The sequence below is a fragment of the Oreochromis niloticus genome, unplaced genomic scaffold (assembly GCF_001858045.2).
Source record: "Oreochromis niloticus isolate F11D_XX unplaced genomic scaffold, O_niloticus_UMD_NMBU tig00000734_pilon, whole genome shotgun sequence".
Taxonomy (NCBI): domain Eukaryota; kingdom Metazoa; phylum Chordata; class Actinopteri; order Cichliformes; family Cichlidae; genus Oreochromis; species Oreochromis niloticus.
Window position 1 is genome coordinate 871,564 of NW_020327228.1, and position 24,218 is coordinate 895,781.

A 24,218-nucleotide genomic window follows, 5' to 3' on the forward strand; every position below is an offset into this window, starting at 1 on the left:
AAAAACATGTGGACAGTGCTAAATAATATTGTAAATAAAGGAACTAAAGGATTGGAATATCCAAATAACTTTCAAATACAAAATACAACAACTAGTGACATAAAACAAATTGCAAATGGTTTTAATGACTTTTTTCTTGATGTTGGTCCTGGCTTGGCTAAAGAAATTGTAAAAACTGGGCACCCTCTTAAAACTAAAACTATTAATGTAGCAAACTCAATGTTTATGAGGGGAGTAGATGAAGAGGAAATTATGGATGTAGTTACATCCTTTAACTCCAAGAAATCAACTGACTGTGATGGCATTGATATGCACTTAATTAAAGATATTTCTGGATGTATTGTGAAACCATTTACCTACATTTGTAATCTGTCATTACAAAGTGGTTTAATTCCTGATAAGATGAAAATTGCAAAGGTAGTTCCAATATATAAAGCTGGAGATAAATATCTTCTCACAAACTATCGGCCCATCTCTCTACTACTGCAGTTCTCTAAGATACTGGAAAAAATATTTTATAATAGATTATATGACTTTATCATAAAAAACAATGTACTATATGAACAGCAGTATGGATTTAGACCCAAAAGGACCACAACGCATGCCTTAATGGAGTTTATAGATACAGTAACAACTGCTACTGAAAACAAAAAATATCCTGTCGGAGTTTTTTTAGATTTAAAGAAAGCATTCGATACAGTTGATCACAGCCTTTTACTTAGCAAACTATGTACATATGGGGTCAGAGGGGTGGCATTATCATGGGTTAACAGTTACCTTAAAAACCGTACACAATTTACCCAAATAAATGCCATGAAGTCAGAACTGAAACCTGTTGTGTGTGGGGTTCCCCAAGGATCAGTTTTGGGGCCGCTGCTTTTCATATTGTATATTAATGAGATATGTGCTATTTCAAAGTCTTTGAAAATAATATTATTTGCGGATGATACAAACTTACTGTGCTGTGGAAGTAACTTGGAACAACTTCTGAATGAGCTAGAAAATGAATTAAATAATCTGAAGACCTGGTTTGACCAGAATAAATTAACATTGAACCTGAGCAAAACAAAATTCATAATATTTGGGAATCACACATATTCTACTAACAGTAAACTGACAATAAATAACACTGAATTAGACAGAGTATCTGAAATAAAATTCCTTGGTGTGATAATACATCACAAACTATCCTGGATTCCCCCCATTACTCATATCAAAGGCAAAATATCGAAGTCTCTGGCAATTCTCTATAAGGTTAAGGATCTCATAAATCAAACATCATTATATACTCTCTATTGTTCTATTATACTGCCGTACATGACATACTGTGTGGAAGTGTGGGGAAACACATATAAGACACACACCCATCCAATATACATTCTGCAAAAAAGAGCAATAAGGATAATAAATAAAGCTACTTCAAGAGAACCATCAAATCCACTTTTTATCAAATTAAATATTCTCAAATTTAAAGATTTGGTTGACCTCAGAACTGCGCAAACAATGTACAAAGCAGCAAATAAATCTTTGCCCCACAACATTCAGAACTTGTTCCAAATAAGACCAAATACTCATGACCTGAGAGGAATCCTTATGTTCAGCAAGCCAGTAGTAAGGACAAATGTAAAATATCAGAGCATTACAGTCAGAGGAGTTAGTGTGTGGAACACCTGTACAGATGAAATCAAGACAAGTACATCAATACAAAAATTCACACGATTGTTCAAAAATAATAAATTGCATGAATATAGGAAATCTTCCTCTCAGTGACTGAGTTGTCTCATTGTGTCCTCATTTTTTATTTTTTTTATTTTTTTTTTATAGATCAAGGCCTGAGTAACCCAGCCTTAAGTGTTCATTAAGGTGTTTGTCACATAAGATATAAAATAAGCTCAGAGATTAAGCGGGTGTTAAAGACAGGGTGATTAGTTTATGTAAAAATGTAGCTTGTTGTTGTTCTGGTTTACGTGCTGAAAATGGTTTCATTTGTGTATGTTCAATGTGTTAGACTTCTACATAGTACCATATATGATCAAATAATGTTGAATCCTGGATATGGATTTGTAAGCAATGAAATTTGAAATAAGGGGGTAGGAACAAGAAAAGTGTAAACTTCATCCTACTCCTTTTCGAGCACAAGCATTCTGTAGACATAGATATACAGGGAGTGCAGAATTATTAGGCAAATTGTATTTTTGAGGAATAATTTTATTATTGAACAACAACCATGTTCTCAATGAACCCAAAAAACTCATTAATATCAAAGCTGAATGTTTTTGGAAGTAGTTTTTAGTTTGTTTTTAGTTTTAGCTATTTTAGGGGGATATCTGTGTGTGCAGGTGACTATTACTGTGCATAATTATTAGGCAACTTAACAAAAACCAAATATATACCCATTTCAATTATTTATTTTTACCAGTGAAACCAATATAACATCTCCACATTCACAAATATACATTTCTGACATTCAAAAACAAAACAAAAACAAATCAGCGACCAATATAGCCACCTTTCTTTGCAAGGACACTCAAAAGCCTGCCATCCATGGATTCTGTCAGTGTTTTGATCTGTTCACCATCAACATTGCATGCAGCAGCAACCACAGCCTCCCAGACACTGTTCAGAGAGGTGTACTGTTTTCCCTCCTTGTAAATCTCACATTTGATGATGGACCACAGGTTCTCAATGGGGTTCAGATCAGGTGAACAAGGAGGCCATGTCATTAGTTTTTCTTCTTTTATACCCTTTCTTGCCAGCCACGCTGTGGAGTACTTGGACGCGTGTGATGGAGCATTGTCCTGCATGAAAATCATGTTTTTCTTGAAGGATGCAGACTTCTTCCTGTACCACTGCTTGAAGAAGGTGTCTTCCAGAAACTGGCAGTAGGACTGGGAGTTGAGCTTGACTCCATCCTCAACCCGAAAAGGCCCCACAAGCTCATCTTTGATGATACCAGCCCAAACCAGTACTCCACCTCCACCTTGCTGGCGTCTGAGTGGGACTGGAGCTCTCTGCCCTTTACCAATCCAGCCACGGGCCCATCCATCTGGCCCATCAAGACTCACTCTCATTTCATCAGTCCATAAAACCTTAGAAAAATCAGTCTTGAGATATTTCTTGGCCCAGTCTTGACGTTTCAGCTTGTGTGTCTTGTTCAGTGGTGGTCGTCTTTCAGCCTTTCTTACCTTGGCCATGTCTCTGAGTATTGCACACCTTGTGCTTTTGGGCACTCCAGTGATGTTGCAGCTCTGAAATATGGCCAAACTGGTGGCAAGTGGCATCTTGGCAGCTGCACGCTTGACTTTTCTCAGTTCATGGGCAGTTATTTTGCGCCTTGGTTTTTCCACACGCTTCTTGCGACCCTGTTGACTATTTTGAATGAAACGCTTGATTGTTCGATGATCACGCTTCAGAAGCTTTGCAATTTTAAGACTGCTGCATCCCTCTGCAAGATATCTCACTATTTTTGACTTTTCTGAGCCTGTCAAGTCCTTCTTTTGACCCATTTTGCCAAAGGAAAGGAAGTTGCCTAATAATTATGCACACCTGATATAGGGTGTTGATGTCATTAGACCACACCCCTTCTCATTACAGAGATGCACATCACCTAATATGCTTAATTGGTAGTAGGCTTTTGAGCCTATACAGCTTGGAGTAAGACAACATGCATGAAGAGGATGATGTGGACAAAATACTCATTTGCCTAATAATTCTGCACTCCCTGTATACATGAAAACTTGATGATTTTTAAGGGGTTTTTTTTTGTTTGTTTGTTTGGGTTTTTTTCTGTTGTTATTTCAATTATATTTGCATGTTCGAAATAAAATTATATCTATCTATCTATCTATCTATCTATCTATCTATCTATAAGTCTAATTTCTCCCGCGTGTGTTCCCACCTGTTTCTCGTTCCCTCATGTTCCTGCCTGGGTATTTATAATGTGTGTCCTCCAGTGTTCATCATTGCATCGTTAACGTCAGTTCTACCTCATGCTGTGTCTCTCCTGATGTTTTCTTGTGTATTTTGGTTCTAACTTTCCAGGTTTTCTGTTTGGTTTTCCTTTGGTCAGCATTAAAGCTACTTTCAGGTTCACGTTTTGCCTCCACGAGTCCTGCATTTTGAGTCCAATTCCTGACTGCCACACAGCACCTCATGACAAGCTGAGACTGAAGAAGTCACTTGGATGAGTGACGAAATGTTTCTCCCACTGAAAACACCACGTCCAGATGAACAGAATCAACCTTTGGGATCTACTCGATGTGGTTACTTGAATTATTTTTCAAGGTCAACTTAGTTCTTGGTGCTAACAGTGAACAGTGAACCTAGGTACTCACATTCTCAAAGGCTAGTGTATTGTGGCAAAGGTTGAAGGGGATACATAATAAAACAGGTAATATAATGTTTTTACTGATTTTTACAGTTGGTGTGACCTTGACATGATTTTGTTCTTGGTATCTTTCATCACACACAACATGAACATGATATGTTAAAGACCAGACTTCTGACAGACAAACTGAACCGATTACTTACTTCCTGTCTTAAAGTTGAGAAAAGGAAAACACACAAACCTCTATCTCTGATGTGTTTGACTGGAGGTTGTTGATGATTTCACAACACTGTATGTGATGCTACTGGTGATGTCATCTTCTCCATCTGCTGAAATTTGTTAAAGTAAAAACTTTTATGATTTAAGAATCTAAATGGACCAAATTATGACCACAGTATGGAAACAAATACCACAATGAATAAAAACGAATATGTACAAACCTTCAAGTTTCCTGTGAACACATCGTCTGACCATAGAGAGAGGGATGGAGGAAGAGTGATGGAGGTAGAACCAAGAGAAGGTGTGGATGTAGGTGGAGTGGTGTATTTTTCTAAAATAAAGCAAACACAGTCATTAAGTTGTCGTCACATTGTGAATGTTGAAACCTGCAGAAACACAGACAGGTGAGTGTGTCACCTGTGACAGTGATCCAGCTGTTAGTGAGGGGAGGGGCTGTGTGTCTGTGAAGGTGTGTCTCAGCTGGAGGAGCCAAAGATGGCATGATGGTGTCCACACTGTTGCAAATGAGGATCTGATTATATATTCATTTTAATGTTGATTTATTTTGAGAACCAGTGTGAGTCTGTTTCTATTTTCAGTGACTAACAGAGAACCTGAGTCTAAATGTGATCAGATGAAGTGTGAGGTTGTGAGAAAGTCTCTGACTGCATTCATAGATGTGTCCTTTCAGCTGCTCTGATCCAACCTTTGGTCTCTTTGGCTATGTTCACACTGCAGGCGAAAGCGCATCAAATCTTTTTTTGACGCTATGCGACCCATATCCAGTCATGGTATGACAGTTTGAACAGCACAAATCCGATATTTTCAAATCTGATCTGGGTCACTTTCATATGTGGTACTGAATCCGATACATATCTGATGTTTTAGAAAGCGACTGCTGTTTCAATGGTCATGTCGCATTAAATCCGATTTTTACATCACTGACACAAGACAGACGTCAATTATTGGTGCCTGATAAGACATTGAAAGCTTCCTGGCCCTTCAGTGTAGATGTTAGTGAAACTGTTGTGTTATAGAAACGTGAACATTTTATTTCTGGTGTATAATCTGCAAATTCTGACAGAAATCTGTGATCCTTTGAAGCGCCGCTCCTCTCTAAAACAGCAATAAGGATAATTATTAGGCCATATGTAACAACAAAATAACTTTATAACTTAAAGCAAAATTGGGAAATGTAATGTCCAAAACAAGTCTTTACATTAACAGCCATCAGTCAAACAATACTGTTGGTCTGGGTCTAAACAGAGTACATTGTGTGTGACGTCTTCTTTTGCGCATGCGGGCCGCTTTGAGCGTTCACACTAGAGCGCGTTTGCTGTCGCATTTTATTTGTAGTGTGAACAAGCAGACAAAAAAATCGGATTTGATCAAAAAATCGGAATTGAGCATTAAGACCTGCAGTGTGAACGTAGCCTAAGGAAGAGGCTTCAGGGAGATGTTTGCTACGTTGGACTGTAGGACCATCAGAAATGTGTGCAGTAACAAAACAGGCAGCACTGAAAGGAGCTCTAAGTGTTTGTGTTGTTCAATGATTTGTGCACAACAACAGAAATGGGACCTCTCTCATCCATCAGTCATCATGTGGACATTTTTCTGATCTTGAGCTATAGAAAGAACACGCTTACAAAACACAGATATCATGTTATTCATCATTATCCTTTAGTCATTTATATTCTTTTATTAAGCTTTGAGTAGTGGCATTTGATTAGAACATTTATTCAACAGACTACATGTATGGTTTCAGTTAGGTTATTGCACACATGCAGAGTTGGCCTCTGTCCTTATAGACAGAGTGAATGCTGAGGTCGAGGCACACACGCACACACACAAGCAGTAGTTAAACTCATGTAGAGGGGAGAGTTCAAACATTTAAATAATAGTTTGCAAAGCCTTGTAGCTGTTTGATTATGCTTGCAGGAGAGACTGTTTGTTCCAGGGGATAAGCAGAGTTAGAAGATTACTGGGAAGGATCTGGCCTCAGGAAGAAGAAGATGTTCTTTTAATGTGTTAAAAGTTGTCAACATTGATTGTATTGTACCTACTTTACACATGAGGGGGCATTCCAATACCCTGATTTTCATAAAAACTATTGTTGTGTGGTTTTCGGTGAGAGATCTGGTGCTGTCTGCATACAGTGTCCCATCTCCCACACGTGTGTTCATTAAAATCATCGTTTGACTTGACCCGGCCGGACCAGTGTTGTTATTTTGGTTTTCCTCCTGTATCCATCCCCAATATTTTGAACTCGTGACAGTTTGGGGGCTCGTCCTGTGGTATTGGGGTGGAAATTGAATCTGGAGGCTTGGACGGTCCGAGGTGGTCGAACGGACAGGCGCGAGCCAGTGGTCTGAATTGAGTGGGCAAGCCGGCACATCTAAAAGGTGAGGCACTACCTGTTGAATTATTCCAAAGTGTCCCAAATTGGACATTAACAAAATTAAAAGTCTGCTCACTGAAAGTACTGGTGAATGTCTGTTTTGATTTTGGTGAAAATCTCATGAGAAGTTGAAGTTGAAATAAGAATAATGGAAGTTTTTAAGTGCGTTCAAGTCCCAAGTATTGAGTAAAAAGTGAAGAATAATGGAAGTTTTAAAGTGGGTTAGAGTCCCAAGTATTGAGTAAAGTGAATAAGGAAAAGGAAAACAGTGAAAGTGAGTTCGAGTCTCACGTAGAAGTTAGGGAATGTCAGGGTTCCTGGGTCGGTGACCCAGTGTTTTCAGTTCTGTTCATGTTTAGTTTAGTTTGCCACACTAATGTTCCCACTTCCTGTTTTTTCCCATGTCAGCTTGTGTCATTAGTCAGATTATGTTCAGCCCTGTACTCACCCGTTACGAATCATTGTCATGATTCAACCTGTGTATTTAAGCTCCTCGGTTTCACCAGTTCTGTATCATGTTCATCGCTTGCAAATGTGACATAAAGCATCTCACAGCTTTCTGCAAACTTGGGTCTCTTGAACTGACGCAAAGCAGTCGACCACACATTGGCTCGACTGATATGGAGTTGTCTTGTTCCTGGTGTAATGACTTTCTCACTATGAGCTCTAAGAAGACCTTCAATTTCTTCTTTGCTGAGCTTCTTAAAAGACCTATATAAAAAAGGGACAATGACAAACAGATCTTGGGGAAAAATGGAAATTTGCTGTACATTTGACTCAAGTGCACAGAGTTACAGATAATTATGTTGTGATAGTCCATATTAAATTAGTCAGAAATGAGCAATTACCTTTGTAATTGTGTAACTTCAAAAAAATGATGCAAGTAAAGATGCAAATAAGATATTCAATTATCAAAGGTTACTTTCAAATCTTACCTTGAAATATGAACTTCACTCTGTCTATCAGACTCTTCTAGGAGGCTACGCTGAATTGCCTCTTCAAGAGCTTCATCTTCCTCCAGAAAAATAGGGCTAAGTAGACAAGAGATATTAGAAATCATAAAACATGTCAGCCTTGAAGAATTTCTCACACTACATCATTAAAAAAAAATTAAATGTAAATCCTAAAGTTGCAGTCATTCAGCAAAAAACAAACAAACAAAAAACCTCAAACATGCAAATTGGAAACCTGCATCGAAACAATATCCTAAACAACATCTAAAATGAAGGATTTCTTTAACCCCTAGACAACAGCTTACACAAATTCTGCCACATTATATGGAAACATCTGCTGTCCCTCTGCCTGTCCCTCATTTTCACTCTCCTGAATGCAGCCCTCTGTTTCCTGATGCTTGGCCTCACTTTCACCTGGTGTTGTAGGCAACGCATGATGCACTGAACAAAGGAAAGAAGGTCAGCATGACTTGCTTCATAATGTTAACAGAGCCTTTGTATATCCTTATATTAGTTCAAGTGAAAGTTGGGCACATATTCCTCTTTGGCTGTAATCACCTGTGATAATCCGTAAACATTAAAATCTGACAGATTAATGATGCTCTCATCAAACAAACCTCCCAGGAATTATTACTCACTGCAGTAACAAAATCTAACTGGTCATTGAGCTTAGAACCTCACTAGGTTTTCATTCACGCCACATACCTCGTCTTCTCCGGCAGACTGGACTTTCAAAGTCACTATCAGACAGCTCTTCTGGTTCCTCCTGAGGGAAAAGAAAGCATGTTCTACATAAAATCAAATACAGTTGCACCAAATCACTGGTAACACAGAGGCACATGGCTGCACTAAAAACTGTTTACACCTGCTAAAAGTGCAATATTAATTAATACAATTAATAAAATTATGTTAAGGGAACAGACTAACTTTTTAGACAATAAATATTTCTGCACTGCAATATAAAATGTTTACCTGTGCAGGTTTTTGTATCCCTGCCATTATATAGAGGCAGGTGGTGGAACAAATCGAGCCAACTTCTTGGCCACCCCAAAGAAAACTGCTAGAAACATTTGGTTTCATTAGTCGTTTACATCCTCTAATTGTACTCAAATACTCACAAGGGAATGTCTGGCCAGTTGACAGTGCAAATGTTCTTCTGAAGATTGCTGCTATTTCTTCTCTAAGTTGTGCTTCAGACCAGTCAGATGTAAAGGAGATCTTCCCAATAAGGCCATCTTGTGCTAGTTTTGCTCTTGAATCTCCTCTCGGTATGAGAAACGTTGATGCTGAAGACAAGGGCAAGCACACGACATCTTTTGTATAGTGTTTGCAGGTCTTGTTTTTTCTCACAAAATGTGAGCATGTAGCATGAGCTTGAGGAACTGATGGAAGAGGGACCTGAAATGAATTCAAACACAGATACAGATAGACACCTATGCATTACAATACATCCGTAAGGTTTCTGTTATCTGTTCATTAAAAAACAGTATTCTGAATACTTTGGATTACTTAATATATTATCATGCTTTTTACAACTACGTGAATGTACTATTGCTGTGATTTATTACTATTACTGAAGGTCCGCGGTTCCGAACCGTAGTAAAGGGACCTCTGGCTAATACGGTGGGTTCTGTGTCGGGCTGGTAGCCGAAAACTAGCTTTACTTTGTTGTCTGGGTCAACTTTGCTAGCAAGAGACAGAGAAAGTCGCTGAAAGGCTGCTCCAACGGAACTTATTGTTTCGGAGGAAAACACGAACACAGTGTACAGTCGAGTCTTAATAGCTTACTTACAACTGGGCTCGTCGGCCACTCTTCTTGGCTGCAGTGGTTATTATTATATTTACATGCTTCCAGCTCCCGTTTTTGCTCGGTGACAACTGTACTTTTCCCTTTTCTCCCTCCCTCGCTCACAGACACATAACGGGTATGGTAGTCCATTCTCCCTGCAGCACGGACTACACTGCCCATGATGCTACATTCTTTAGAGCTATACCTGTAGCATTCTGCCTATTAGCTTACCACAACAACAACAACAAAAAGGCGCTCTCTCACCCAGGAAACACGCAGAGACAGAGAGCGTCACCCTGTAACCATGGCAACCGTAACGCTGCCGCCTGGAACAACAAAACGTAGCTGTCAAAAAAAAAAACAAACAGTCAAAAGCATCAACATCAGCTCTTCTCTGACAGCATGGTGGGAGTTTCTGAAGTTGACAGAGTCTTCATTAATCCCATGCAAACGTACACCTATCTGGAACAACCCTGACATATTACAAAACAATAATATGATAAACTTTTCTGATTGGAGTGGTAAAGGAATCAAATATTTAGAACATATACTAGAAGGAACAGAATTTATTCCATTTGACAGACTAGTTACACAATATGGGATCAACAAGAAAAGATTTTTAGAGTATCAACAAATTAAATCCATAGTAAAAAAGAGATTTAAACCAGGTCAAGCTGAACTACAAACACCACCAAGTGTGGTTCAATTTCTTACTCTTAAAACCCCCAAATTACTGTCCAAAATATACAGAATGCTTTCTAAAACAGATGAATCAATATCACTTCCTATTGCAAAATGGGAAGCAGATTTATCAGTTAACTTTGACCAAAACTTCTGGTCTCAGATTTGCTTAAAAACCTTTCATCTAATTAGAAACCCCAGTCTTCAATTAATTCAATACAAAATACTACATAGAGTGCACTATACAGGTCATCGGATGTTCAAGATGGGCTTTACGTCTACCAACAACTGCTCACACTGCCAAATCAATTCACCGGACAATTATATCCACACTCTTTGGTTCTGTCCACCAGTTCAGAACTTTTGGCACGAGATATGTGAAGACTTATCAAAGTGTCTGAAATGTAACATTGCAACTTCCCCTTTAGTGTGTTTGTTGGGCAGCTTAGATAATGTCACTACGGAAAAGAATATAGCCCATATGGTTTTCACTGCCCTATGCATAGCCAAGAAAACAGTCCTCATGAACTGGAAAAATAAAAATAATCTTAATTCTAACCAATATAGAAATTATCTATTAGATTACATTAGTCTTGATACAGCCTCTGCCACCACATCAGATCAATTGCTCTGGGCTCCTTTGATCAGCTCCATCACCTAGTGGGGGTGGGTGGTCATAGTTTGGTCCCGCCTTCACTGTTGTGATGGGTGTGGGGGCAGGGACGGGCTTAGGGCATCGGGGGTTCCCCAGGAGCATCTTCCTTGGGGGGCTCAACCCGGGGTAGCGGTCATGGCCAATTAAGGGCTCTGTTGGCTCTTGGGTGACGGTTTCCTCGTGGCTGCGTGCAGCAGGGCTAGGGGAGGGTCTGTGCTGACGGACGTGGGTTACTGACCTGGTAGCCTGGCTGCCCCTGGGTGGGTCCGGGACGGGCGTGAGGTTCTGGGGGCGCTCCGTCTCTGGGCCGGGGCCCTGGCCGGGCCTCAGGGGCTGGGTTCTGGTTGGTGTGTTGCCGGGGTTGTGGGCGGGGTGGGTGTATGGGGGCCCGGCCCTGGCGCAGGGTGCCGCCGGTGCATCGAGCCACCTGGGGGGCTCTTCAACTGGTGGGGGAGGTTGTCACATCTTGCAGGAGCTTTCCTCTCTTCAGGAACTCTCTCTGCAGGAGGGGGAGATACAGGAGAGGTGGAGGAAGATCTCAGCCTGGGCGTCTATTGTCTAGTGTAGTCTGGAAGATGAGTGGATGATGGGATGGGTGCAGTTTTCTCTGTGGTGGGGTCGGGTGGACTGTCCCGGGCTCTGTGGGGCCGGGCAGCGCTGCCGCGCTGGGCCCCGGTCCGGATGGGCCTGGGCCCCCCTTTCCCTGGCGTGTTGCGGAGTATGGGGGTGCCTACTGGGGTCAGCAGGGGAGCTGGCCCCAGGGAGGGGTTACTTGCCCCTCCCTTCCTTCCCTCCCCATCTCCAGCTGCCTCCCTCTTCCCACTCCACCACAATCACCCACACATGCAGGGCCTTGGGGTAGGGGTGTGTCACCAGGGTGCAGGGGAGGCATCCCCCCCTCTGTCCCCTTCTGGCTGCCTCTGCCTCAATTTTATCCCACACCTTAGACATTCACATTACTCACACTCTCATTACACATACATATAGGATCTTGGGGGTGGGCACGCCACACAGAATCCAAATTACCATCAGGGTGTACACCTCACCCCTGGCGTCGTTGCCCACCTCTCAATTTTAAATACACGTAGACATTGAGGGCTAGCAGGAGGGGCTATGCGCTTACCTGCTGCTCTGGCAGGTAGCTCCATGCCCTCCTGGGTTTTAAATGCACCTTAGAACACACATGCATCAACACTACATATGAGCGGGTGGAGGGAGGTTTGGAGTCTTCACACACCCCCGTTCTCTGCGGCCTGCTGGAGCGGGGGGGCTGGGAGGAGGAGTTGGCCGTCTGACTGGGGTCTGGAATGTGGGGCCTCCCTGCTGCTACGGAGTCGGGGCGGTCTGCTTCTCCCCACCGCAGGGAAAAGGGTAACACCACCTGGGTCTGGCTGCAGTTTCCCCCTCCAGGGGCAAGGGTACCCAGACCCGGTTCTTAGAGTACGCTTGGGGAGAGTGATTGTGTGTACAGCGTCTCTTTGTGTCTGTCTCCACGTTGGTTGAGTGTGGAATAATTGCTTATGAGAGCATGAGGGTGGGAATGGATGTTTGTATCTGTGTGTGCCTGTATGTCTGTGTCTATATGTCAGGTTGGGTATCAGACCCCACCTCTCTGGGGACATCTCAGGCCCTCCAAGGTTTGGAGGCCTATCTCCCCCACCACTTCCCCTGCCGGTGGCGGACGCCCTCAGACATCGGTGCGTTGGTGGTTCTGTGTGTCCGGGGGGGGGGGCGCCCAGGTACACACCGGCTCACTCCTTGACGGCTGCTTATCGGGGCCTGGAGCCTGGGGCTCGCTCGGGCCACTTCGGAGGCGGGGTGCCCTCGGCCTCTCGGCCCGGAGCTCGGTCACTCAGGCACAGCTGGCTGCCGGCGGAGCTCACGGGCACGTCACTGCAACCCCCCTGGCTTCTGCTCCGCGGCTGCTGAGTGACCCCTCATCTGGGACTCTCCTCAGCTCTTTCTGGGATAGTGACGCGGCTGCCCCTCTGTTGGTCTTCCTTGGTCTCTTGTGTTCTGGGGGCCTCTGGATGTCTAGAGTTTTGATCTCCTCCATACCTGCATCATGCCCTGGAGGACGGGGCAGTGGCCCCCCACACCCTCTAGCCGATCATTACATGAAGGAACCTTAAAAAAAAAAAAACAAGCGCGTCCATGCTCACAGGTGTACACACAGGTGATCACACACACAAACTACACCCTTTTTGGCTCCTACCTCAAAGCACACTGTGCGCTGTCGATCTTACGTGCTGCACAATAATGTTTAATATTTAGTATTTACTGTCATATTCCCATAGATCATTGTGATGATGTTTATTACTCTCGTTTTCTTCTGCTTGCTTTCTTCTTTCTTTCTCAACAGGTGATCCAGGTGATCGATATATGTATTTTTTGTCTGCTTATTCTGTTGGTTTTTGGTTTTTTGCCCTTTTTCCCCGTCCCTCTTCCCCGCTGTTTTTCTTTCCCTCTTTCTTTCTCCCCTTTCCTTCCCCCAGTCAAGTCTGTCCCGTATTCAGCAAGTGAAAATAAAATAAACAATAAAAGGTGAATCAAATGGACCATTACGGCAAGGCTGGGATGGTCCATTTGGTAAAGTAAATCCGTTGGGCATCTTTCTTCGCCTTTAGACAATAATTCTGATGGCAAAAGAACCAAACGGGACAGGTTAAAAAAAAAAAAAAAAAAAAGATGTTTTCAGGGAAAGAACATTTTCCAATTCCTCTTTGGAAATCTGAAGCCTTCCTTGGTAACCATCCTAGAACACGGCACAGATCATCTCAATTAGCACAATTCTATAACAAAAGATGGGTAATTTGAGGCAATTATACTGTGACAGATTAGCTAGAGAGTAATATTTTATCAATATTTTTAAAATATTAAAGTCAATCAAATCAAAAGACACTTCACAGCAAAAACAGTAATAAAATATAACGTAAAACTTGTGAATGTTGTTGGTGATGATGTGACACTGCTAATGATGGACCCCTAAGAAGATGAAATGTATGTAGAATCAGAATCATTACTTTGACAGGATTTAATTTAAGGCGACATATTACACTAAAGAAAAAACAAAAACCAGTCAGCTAAATGATATGTGTAAGAAGGTCTACCGAGCGGTACGGTATCCCAGTGGAGACGGCAGGTCTACTTGGTCCAGGTGCATTGCTGGATTCCTAAGGAAACATTTACATCAAGAACGACTGTTACCTACCAAATAAATAAATAAATAGAGTTGTATGATGTTCGATCTCTGTCTGCTGCCTACCAAATGAAATAATTGAGGACTAGCTAAGTAATTTAGCTTTGCTAGTTTTGCTAACACTGCTATCAACCCGTCCAAAATGCTATACAATGAACTTACCAAGTGCTGCGGCATTTGTGAGGTTGAGGGTGCACTGCCGCTGAATCGTTGGATGGCCGACAAAACGGCTCTTCCAATGTTTTCAGCTAAATCGCTGGACATGCTGGTAGGGAACAGGTGAAGCAGCTCATGGCAGTCAAAAGTGACCCTGAGAGGAGCGCAGACACACAACCTGACCACGACCGGCACACTTTAGCGCGGGAGGTTTTCTTGAAGCTTTTATTTTTGTCACGGTCTGCCACGCAGACCGTGGGGACGAGGGAAGTAGGACCCAAAACGCGGGACTCTTCGATGCCACAGTGCACTTTATTTACAGTGAACAGACAGGTAAGTCCAACAATTAACTCAAAGGTGCAATTTGCTAATGGTGCTCGTCTCCTGCTCCCAGTGCGTCCTGTGCTGTAGCTCCCTTAGTGCGTGTGCTCCCCAACTCGCTTCTCCGCTCGGCTATCCTGGAGGAAGAAGGAAAGTCCACAATTAGCCACACGCTAGCCGACTAACAAGCTCACGCTGCTCGCACGGACTATACCAGTTCGGAGTAATAATCCCACGTCGACTGTCGCCGCGAGTCCAGGTTAAATACCTCTCTCTAGCCGGGAAGGATGATTACCAACAGCTGGTCAGGTAATCAGCTGCAGGTGGACCGGCAACAGTGAAGAGGGACTCCCAATGACGACAGTCGCCAGGACACGCCTCTCCCGCGGCGCGCACTTCCGTAGACAGCCCCGAGGACCGGGGAGAGAGAGAGGGAGAAGCAAACCCACACGCAAACACACACACACTACACATTCAACTGTGGACCGAACATTAGACGACACAGCCCCTAAATAATAATAATAATAATAATAATAACAACAACAACAGTCCATAACTGCTCACGGACCCCCGAGTCCTCCAGAGCCGGGTCCGTGACAATTTTGGTATTTCTGTTGACCCGTACAATAAATTTGCATATTAGCTAAATATTTAGTTTCCCGTAACATTTAGATTTAACATTTAACATTTAGGTTTAACATTTAACATTTAGATTTATATATAATATTTAGATTTAACATTTAACATTTAGATTTAACATTTAAGATTTAGATTTATATATAATATTTAGATTTAACATTTAACATTTAGATTTAACATTTAAGATTTAGATTTATATATAATATTTAGATTTAACATTTAACATTTAGATTTATATATAATATTTATATTTAACATTTAGATTTATATATAATATTTATATTTAACATTTAGATTTATATATAATATTTATATTTAACATTTAACATTTACATTTAGATATAATATTTAGATTTAACATTTAACATTTAGCATTTAGATTTAACATTTAAAATTTTACTAAATGTTGTAAAAAATGACTCGAAAAAACATGTTTTTGTAAGATTTAGAGCTAAATGTGGAAAAATGTTTCCATTAATTTCGGCATGTTTCAGTTTACAAATGGCGCCCCATACGAGTAATGCATGGCTCCATGGTCAAAGTGTTTTCAACGCTACACGAGGCTGAGGATTTTCTGGGAACTATACAGGAAGGCAGTGACTAATTTATAATCTTTGACATCTCATTTGAAACTCATTGCATTGGGATGTGACTATTTCATTTTTCTCTCAACTATGGTGGCATTGAGGGTATATATATTTTTTTTTTCCCTTTTGTGAGGGGAGGTTGGAAAGCTCGTCACCTTGGACCGTTTATTTCGTGATGGTCATGCTGTGAGTATGCGGGGTTTCTTTTTTGTTTGGGAAAGTGGGATGAGGGGGAAGAGGGTTATGTTTTTTGTGTTGTCGGTATGTTGTACTTCTTAATGTTATACAAGGGCAATTTATGTATACACTGCTATTTATTATTTCTGGAGTGAATCCTAACTCATCATCGCTAAGTGGTGGCATTAGATTTGTGAGTTGGAATGTGCGAGGACTTGGACATGTGCACAAACGAGCTAAGATTTTTTGTCACTTAAAATCGCTAGCTGCTGATGTTGTGTATCTTCAGGAAACCCATATGAAACCGACTAAAGAGAGGTTGCTCAGGTGCTCCTGGGCTAGTCAGATTTTTCAGTCGACATTCTCTAGTAAAGCCCGTGGAGTGGCTATATTGATCCACAGAACAGTTCCATTTAGACATGAGTCCACGGTTAGTGATCCGAATGGTCGATTTGTCCTGGTGACGGGCCATATTCATGCAACCCACGTTACTTTATTGAATTTATATGGTCCTAATTTTGATAGCCCAACTTTCTTTCGACAAATATTTAATTTATTACCTAGTCTCGCTGATACTCATGTAATTTTAGGAGGCGATTTTAATTGTGTACTTGATAAACACTTGGATAGATCCACTCAAAGCTCCCAGTTGTTTAACGCTTCGACTGTTCTGAATAATATGTTGAGCTCTACTAACCTAGTTGATGTTTGGAGACTGTGTAACCCTACTGGTAGAGATTACTCTTATTTTTCACAAGTGCACAAATCGTACTCCAGAATAGATTATTTTTTGCTTGACTCTAAATTGTGTTAGGTTAAGGCTGTGTGCAGGCAGGAGTGGTGGTAAGGAGGACCCAAAGTGCAGACGCTCGAAGCCAAAGGTTAACTCAAACCAGCTTTAATGCTGAACTCAAAATAACAAACTTCCAAAGTGCAAGAAATAAACTCAGGCAAGCAGACAAAACACACAGCAAAATAAACGGTAGATAAGAGTAGATCGCGACAAGGACTGATGAAAACACAGGGCTTAAATACATAGAGGGAGCAATCAGGGAATGGGCAACAGGAGGGAAACACAGCTGGGGCAAATCAGGACTAACGAGACAAGGAAAGCAAAACCAGATACACTAACATGAAACACGGACTTTCAAAGTAAAACAGGAAACATAACACAGAGACGCGAACTTAACAAGGGGATACAGCCGACAGGGGAGACAGAGCAACTATAGAACACAGAGACATAAACCATAAGACGGAACTCTAAGAAACCCAAAGACTAGAAATGATAAATAATATAATAAACTCAAAAGCCCCGGGTCAACGACCCAGGCATCCTAACAGTACCCCCCCTAAAGGGCTGGCTCCCAGACAGCCCAAACCAAAACAAAAACAACCCAACCAGGGCGGGCGGCGGGGGTCCAGGACGGAGGGACCGAAACAAACTAAACACAAGGAGCCAGAAAACAGCAAACACCAAAACCCAGAAAACAGCAAACACCAAAACCCAGAAAACTACTCCAAACAACCAAGAAAAGGTTCACAAAAGGTGCAGGCGGCCAGGAAAAACAGTTCACACAAAGTTCAGGGGGCCGGCCCGGAGGACGACGGCCCAAGAGTCCAGAAAAAAGTTCAGGAGGCCGGCCGGGCGGGAGGCACCGGCGGCGACGGAGCAGGTCAGGAGGCCGGCCACGATGGCGAGGATGCCCAATCATCGGCCTGGAAGGGGGCCGTCCACGACGGCAATGACGTCCAATCACCGGCTTGGAAAGTGGCCAGAAAGGACGAGCAGGCCGGACAGGACGAGCAGGACCAGGACGTGTAATCAGAGGCCTGGAAGGAGGCCGGCGCTGTAGAGGCGCAGGATGTGGTCTGGACGTTGGCGTGGCCGAGGCAGGACCAAGCGAAGCTGTAGCCGAGGCCAGACCGGGCGAAGGCGAAGACTCGGAGGCCGGACCGGGCGAAGGCGAAGACTCGGAGGCCGGACCGGGCGAAGGCGAAGACTCGGAGGCCGGACCGGGCGAGGGTGACGCTGCAGGCGACGCTGAAGCTGGACCAGACGACGGCGGAGCTGAAGCCGTAGCTGGACCAGGCGACGGCGAAGCAGAAGCCAGAGCTGGACCAGGCGACGGCGAAGCAGAAGCCAGAGCTGGACCAGGCGACGGCGAAGCAGAAGCCAGAGCTGGACCAGGCGACGGCGAAGCAGAAGCCAGAGCTGGACCAGGCGACGGCGAAGCAGAAGCCAGAGCTGGACCAGGCGACGGCGAAGCCGTAGCTGAAGCTGAAGCCGGACCAGGCGAAGCAGTAGCCGAAGCCGGACCAGGCGAAGACTCGGAGGCCGGACCGGGCGAAGGTGGCGCTGACGGCGGAGCTGAAGCTGGACCCGGCGACGGCGGAGCTGAAGCTGCTGCTGCTGCTGGCGGCGTGGATGAAGCTGCCGCAGGCGGGGATGCTGCAAGCAACGATGTGGGCGCTGCAGGCGGCAACGTAGGTGGTGGCTGAACGGTCTCCCCGGAACCGTCAGTAGAGATGAGGATGTGTTGGCTGGGTCCTCCAAGACCCCCAGCCGACGAGGCAGGAGGCTGAACGGGCTCCTCGGACCCTCCAGCGGAGACAGGTGGCTGTGGCTGGACGGGCCCCTCGGACCCTCCAGCGGAGACAGGTGGCTGTGGCTGGACGGGCCCCTCGGACCCTCCAGCGGAGACAGGTGGCAGTGGCTGGACGGGCCCCTCGGACCCTCCAGCGGAGACAGGTGGCAGTGGCTGGACGGGCCCCTCGGACCCTCCAGCGGAGACAGGTGGCAGTGGCTGGACGGGCCCCTCGGACCCTCCAGCGGAGACAGGTGGCAGTGGCTGGACGGGCCCCTCGGACCCTCCAGCGGAGACGAACAAGGACTGGCGCGGTTCTCCAGAACCCCCAGCGGGAACAGAAGGCTGGACGGGCCCCTCGGACCCTCCAGCGGAGACGAACAAAGGCTGGTGCGGTTCTCCAGAACCCCAGCGGGAACAGAAGGCTGGACAGGCCCTCGGACCCTCCAGCAGAGGCAGAAGACTGGACGGGCCCCTCGGACCCTCCAGCGGGAACAGAAGGCTGGACGGGCCGCTCGGACCCTCCAGCGGGAACAGAAGGCTGGACGGGCCGCTCGGACCCTCCAGCGGGAACAGAAGGCTGGACGGGCCGCTCGGACCCTCCAGCGGGAACAGAAGGCTGGACGGGCTGCTCGGACCCTCCAGCGGAGGCAAACAAAGGCTGGTGAGGTGATGCAAAAAATATAGCCCCAGAATAAATCGTCCCATGGCCTGAAGAAACAGAAAAAGTGTCCTTTTCACTCACCACAGCCGGCTGTTTTGACATCCCGAAGTCCGGCTGTGGGGTGACACGCCGGTGGCGCGGCCGCCGCTTCCTCCTCGGTGATGGCTCCAATGGGCCGGGCAACTCCAAGTCCGGCAGGCTGGGCAGCACATCTTTCTCCGAGTTGGGTAGGTGAGCGGTAGCAACAGGGGCATGCAGATGAAGCTCATTAAGGAAAAACTCCTGTATGACTGGGTGAAGTGAGTCCAAAAGCCAGGGGAGACCAGAAACCAGTCGCTGTAGCCGGTTCGCTACAGCACGCTGAAATTCCTCCCCTGGATGATTCAGCCACAGGTCACATAAGTTTTCCACTGAATAAATTATATCCTCCCTGAGCTCATCAGACGGGGCGAGTGCTGCTGGGTCCATGTTCTGGTCGCGATCTTCTGTTAGGTTAAGGCTGTGTGCAGGCAGGAGTGGTGGTAAGGAGGACCCAAAGTGCAGACGCTCGAAGCCAAAGGTTAACTCAAACCAGCTTTAATGCTGAACTCAAAATAACAAACTTCCAAAGTGCAAGAAATAAACTCAGGCAAGCAGACAAAACACACAGCAAAATAAACGGTAGATAAGAGTAGATCGCGACAAGAACTGATGAAAACACAGGGCTTAAATACATAGAGGGAGCAATCAGGGAATGGGCAACAGGAGGGAAACACAGCTGGGGCAAATCAGGACTAACGAGACAAGGAAAGCAAAACCAGATACACTAACATGAAACACGGACTTTCAAAGTAAAACAGGAAACATAACACAGAGACGCGAACTTAACAAGGGGATACAGCCGACAGGGGAGACAGAGCAACTATAGAACACAGAGACATAAACCATAAGACGGAACTCTAAGAAACCCAAAGACTAGAAATGATAAATAATATAATAAACTCAAAAGCCCCGGGTCAACGACCCAGGCATCCTAACAAATTGATGTCTAAAGTTGTATGCTCAACTTATCATAATATCTTGATCTCGGATCACTCTCCAACCTCTTTAGTCCTGGACTTCTGTGGTACGAAACAACAGGGTAATTGGCGTTTTCACCCGTCACTCTTGTCTGAGACATCCTTTTGCCAATTTATGACAACTAAAATATCAGAATTCTTGGAAACTAATGATAAACAAGACGTTTCTGATTCGATTCTATGGGAAACATTTAAAGTGGTAATGCGAGGAGAAATTATTTCATTTGAATCTTCGTTAAAAAAAGAACGACGGAAACGCCTGTTCGAAATAGAAACTGAATTAACACAGTTAGAACAGGACCATAAGGTTTCTTCTTGTCCCTCTTTGTTTCAAGATATCATTAAAAGGAAGTTTGAGTATAACACAATTTTATCTAGTCAAGTAACAGATCAGCTATTTAGGATCAGAGAGAAGCATTTTGAGTTTGGAGATAAGCCCCATAAGCTTCTTTCTTGGCAGCTGAGAGGCCTACAAGCCAGTAGGGCTATACATAAAATTAAATCAAGATCAGGTGAAATTTTAATTAGCCCTAAAGCTATTAATGAGCGATTTAGAGAATATTATGAAGAGCTCTATATGTCAAAAGCTTGGGGCAATATTTCTGATTGGTTAGGGAAGTTGGATCTCCCGAAAATGAATGATGCTGCACGAGAGGCTTTAAACTCAGATATTACTATTGAAGAAGTTTCGAAAGCTATTAAGTCATTCCCCAATGGAAAGTCCCCAGGCCCAGATGGGTTTGGCATTGAATTGTATAAAAAATATTCTGAAAAGGTGGCCCCACTTTTATTGAGAATGTTTAAGCATTCTTTCCATACTCAAGCATTTCCTCGTACGCTATATGAAGCTAATATTTCTTTGTTATTGAAAGAAGGAAAGGATGAAACAGAATGTTCCTCTTATCGACCTATTGCTTTGTTGAATTTGGATATGAAAATTTTCACTAAAATTTTGGCAAACAGATTAAATGGACATGTTGGATCAATTATCCATCCGGATCAAACTGGGTTTATTCCCCAGAGGTTTTGCTTCTTTAATGTTCGAAGATTGATGAATATTATGTATCATAGGCATTGGGGAGCTTCCAAGATCGCAGTACTGAGCTTAGATGCCGAAAAGGCGCCATTAGGAATGAGCCCTCTATTGACCCTGTCAGATTGGGGAATATCAAGCACTACATTTCCTTATATGCGGATGATGTTGTTTTGTTTTTGTCAAATCCTGAGTGATCTGTTCCTGCACTCTTAGATGTGGTGAGGTCATTTGGGGAAATCTCAGGTTATACAATTAATTGGCAGAAGAGTGAGTTTGTGGCTTTAACTGCAAATTTGGATGTTGATTTTTTAAAAGTTTTGCCTTTTAAAATTACAGACAGATTGAAATACTTGGGTGTCACTTTGCCTAAGGATCCTAAATTGATCTTTAAGTTGAATTATCTTGAACAAGTAGAAAAATTGAAAATAGATGTTGAGAAATGGAGGGCTCTCCCTATCTCCATGGTAGGTCGCATTAACGTAATCAAAATGGTTTCCCTTCCTAAATTTTTATATTTGTTTTTAAACTTACCTATTTTTCTGAATAAGCAATTTTTTAAAGTGGTCGACTCAGTAGTATTACCATTTGTCTGGGGCTTTAAAACTCACAGGATATCAAAAGTTCATCTATGTAAGCCAAAACTTAAGGGTGGATTTGCTCTGCTAGTGTTTCAGTTTTATTATTGGGCTGCAAATGCTAGAACTCTTGCTTACTGGCAGGAAGGGTACCAAAAAGTTAAGTCTGCCGATACCCCACCTTGGGTGGTCATAGAGAGTGGTGGGGTTGAGAATAGTTCCCTCCCTGCTCTTCTTTTTTCATCCTCTAATTCGCGAACCAAGGTCAATAATTTTATAGTTTCGAACTGCGTTAAAATCTTTAGTCAGATCAAAAAAGGTTGTGGTCTACCAGACACTTCGATCCACACTCCAATATACGGTAATCATGCATTTCCACCCTCATGTTTAGACGCCTCTTTTGATATCTGGACACAGAAAGGTATTATTACTCTCAAAGATTTATATATTGACAGGCAGTTTGCATCATTTACTCAGTTGCAGAACAAGTTCTCTCTCCCTGCGTCACATTTTTTTCATTATTTACAGATAAGAAACTATGTCCGTCAGAGTATTGCTAATTTTCCATCTCTTCCGGAAGAGGGGTCAATTTTTACACTTCTTCTGAGTTCCCCGGATTCTAAAAAGTTGGTTTCTGGTTTTGTGAAAGCTTTTTCTGAGTATTTAAATTCTAAATCTGACTTTTTGAAGATGGCATGGGAGGAAGAGCTTGGTTTGCTGATTGGAGGTGTGGGAGAGGAGTCTGTGTAGGATCCATTCTTGCTCTATAAATGCAAGGCATCAGTTAATTCAATTTAAAGTGCTTCACAGACTTCATTATTCAAAAACTAAACTGCACAGGATTTTTCCTTCTATCAGTTCGATATGCGATCGTTGAAAACTTGGAGAAGGCTCTCTTACTCATTTGTTTTGGACTTGTCCCAAATTGTATAACTATTGGTTGAATATTTTTAACTGTTTTTCTGATATCTATAATTGCACATTAGAGCCGGACCCAATAATTGCATTGTTTGGATCTTCCTCTTCCCTTTTACACCTTAGCTCTGCTGCACAAACCACAGTTTTGTTCGGAATGGTAATTGCTAAAAAAATTATTTTGACTCTTTGGAAGACGGATATTGTACCTCAATTCAAAATGTGGCTCACAGAACTGACTGCTCTACTACATATGGAGAGAATTAGGTATATATTAGCGGACAAACTTAGTAATTTCTTTGATGTGTGGCAACCATTTTTAGACCATGTATTAAAACAAAGTCCCATTTGATCGATCACCAATAACTTAGTGTTTTATTTTTGTTTATTGCCAGTGTTGAAGCAGTATTTTTGTCGTTGCAGTGTAAACTTTTGTCTTATTTGTGTGTTTTAGCCCTTGCTGTTGTGTTGTCTGTTGTTTTTTTGTTTGTTTTGTTTGTTTGTTTGTTTTTTCTTATATCAAAAAATCTCAATAAATATATATATATATATAAAAAAGAAGCAGAAAGTTAGTGGCCATCCAGGTCTTTATGTCTTTAAGACATTCCTATTATATGTTAAGAACAATAACAGTCACGAAGCTTTCACAGTAATTGCAGTAATTGCAGCAAAAAAGCAAAATGAACACATGACACAAACAAGACAGTAGTAGTTTAGCCGGAGTTTCCTGCCTGTGTGTTTGCTGTCAGTGTTACGAATCCTGCTGTCAGTGAAACACCAAACACAGATCAGTGTTGGAGAAACAGTGAAGCAAACACAGACATGGAGGCACAGAAACATTAAGAAAACCAAAGGATCACCACAGAGAGAAGAAAATAATAGAATCAACGTGAAACTAGAAACATTGAGAATAACAATGAGTCCAAAGTGCGAGGAGGTCTGATGTCCCAACAGTGTTCAGGCTGAGAATTATTTCCTGCAATGCTCCAGTTTGACCTTATGGTGGCAGTGCTGTCTCACTGTTATCATGGCTACACTCAGACTACAGGAGATAACAAGAGGCTCTACTAAAACATGTTTTAATATGTGTTTATGACATCATGGTGATGTCAGCCTGATGACATCATCAGGTTTTATAGATCATGTGCTGTCAGCAGTGTTAATATGTAAATCTAGTGCAGTATATTAATCTTTGTGTCAGTGTGAAATAATAAATAAAATAATAAAAAAATAATATTTTAAAAAGCTCAAACAAAGAAAGTGTTCATGTCCTCCAATGACTAA

The 24,218-nt window shown here is 43.1% G+C and overlaps 2 protein-coding genes across 2 annotated transcripts; one reads left to right on the plus strand and one right to left on the minus strand.

Annotated features, from left to right (window-relative positions):
• The first annotated feature begins 666 nt into the window (after positions 1–666).
• On the plus strand, positions 667–1,794 carry LOC112844671 (uncharacterized). The gene is made up of 2 exons (XM_025904307.1): positions 667–755; positions 892–1,794. Exons 1-2 carry the CDS (start codon positions 729–731, stop codon positions 1,768–1,770), a joined length of 906 nt encoding a protein of 301 aa, XP_025760092.1. The 5' UTR covers positions 667–728; the 3' UTR covers positions 1,771–1,794.
• Positions 1,795–7,408: 5,614 nt separating this feature from the next.
• Positions 7,409–9,276, minus strand: LOC106097360 (uncharacterized). The gene is made up of 5 exons (XM_019354521.2): positions 8,870–9,276; positions 8,603–8,663; positions 8,203–8,338; positions 7,880–7,975; positions 7,409–7,655 (listed from the first exon to the last, which is right to left on the minus strand). Exons 1-5 carry the CDS (start codon positions 8,975–8,977, stop codon positions 7,409–7,411), a joined length of 648 nt encoding a protein of 215 aa, XP_019210066.1. The 5' UTR covers positions 8,978–9,276.
• Between the last annotated feature and the right edge of the window lie 14,942 nt (positions 9,277–24,218).

Excerpts from the sequence above, each read along its gene's own strand:
- LOC106097360 (XM_019354521.2), bottom strand. The coding sequence starts at position 8,977 with ATGAAACCAAATGTTTCTAGCAGTTTTCTTTGGGGTGGCCAAGAAGTT. Across the intron at positions 7,976-8,202 it reads TATAATGTGGCAGAATTTGT|CCCTATTTTTCTGGAGGAAG; the intron begins GTAAGCTGTTGT and ends TTGTCTACTTAG. Across the intron at positions 7,656-7,879 it reads AGTGAAGTTCATATTTCAAG|GTCTTTTAAGAAGCTCAGCA; the intron begins GTAAGATTTGAA and ends TTTTTTATATAG.
- LOC112844671 (XM_025904307.1), top strand. The coding sequence starts at position 729 with ATGTACATATGGGGTCAGAGGGGTGGC. Across the intron at positions 756-891 it reads TATGGGGTCAGAGGGGTGGC|ATTAATGAGATATGTGCTAT; the intron begins ATTATCATGGGT and ends TTCATATTGTAT.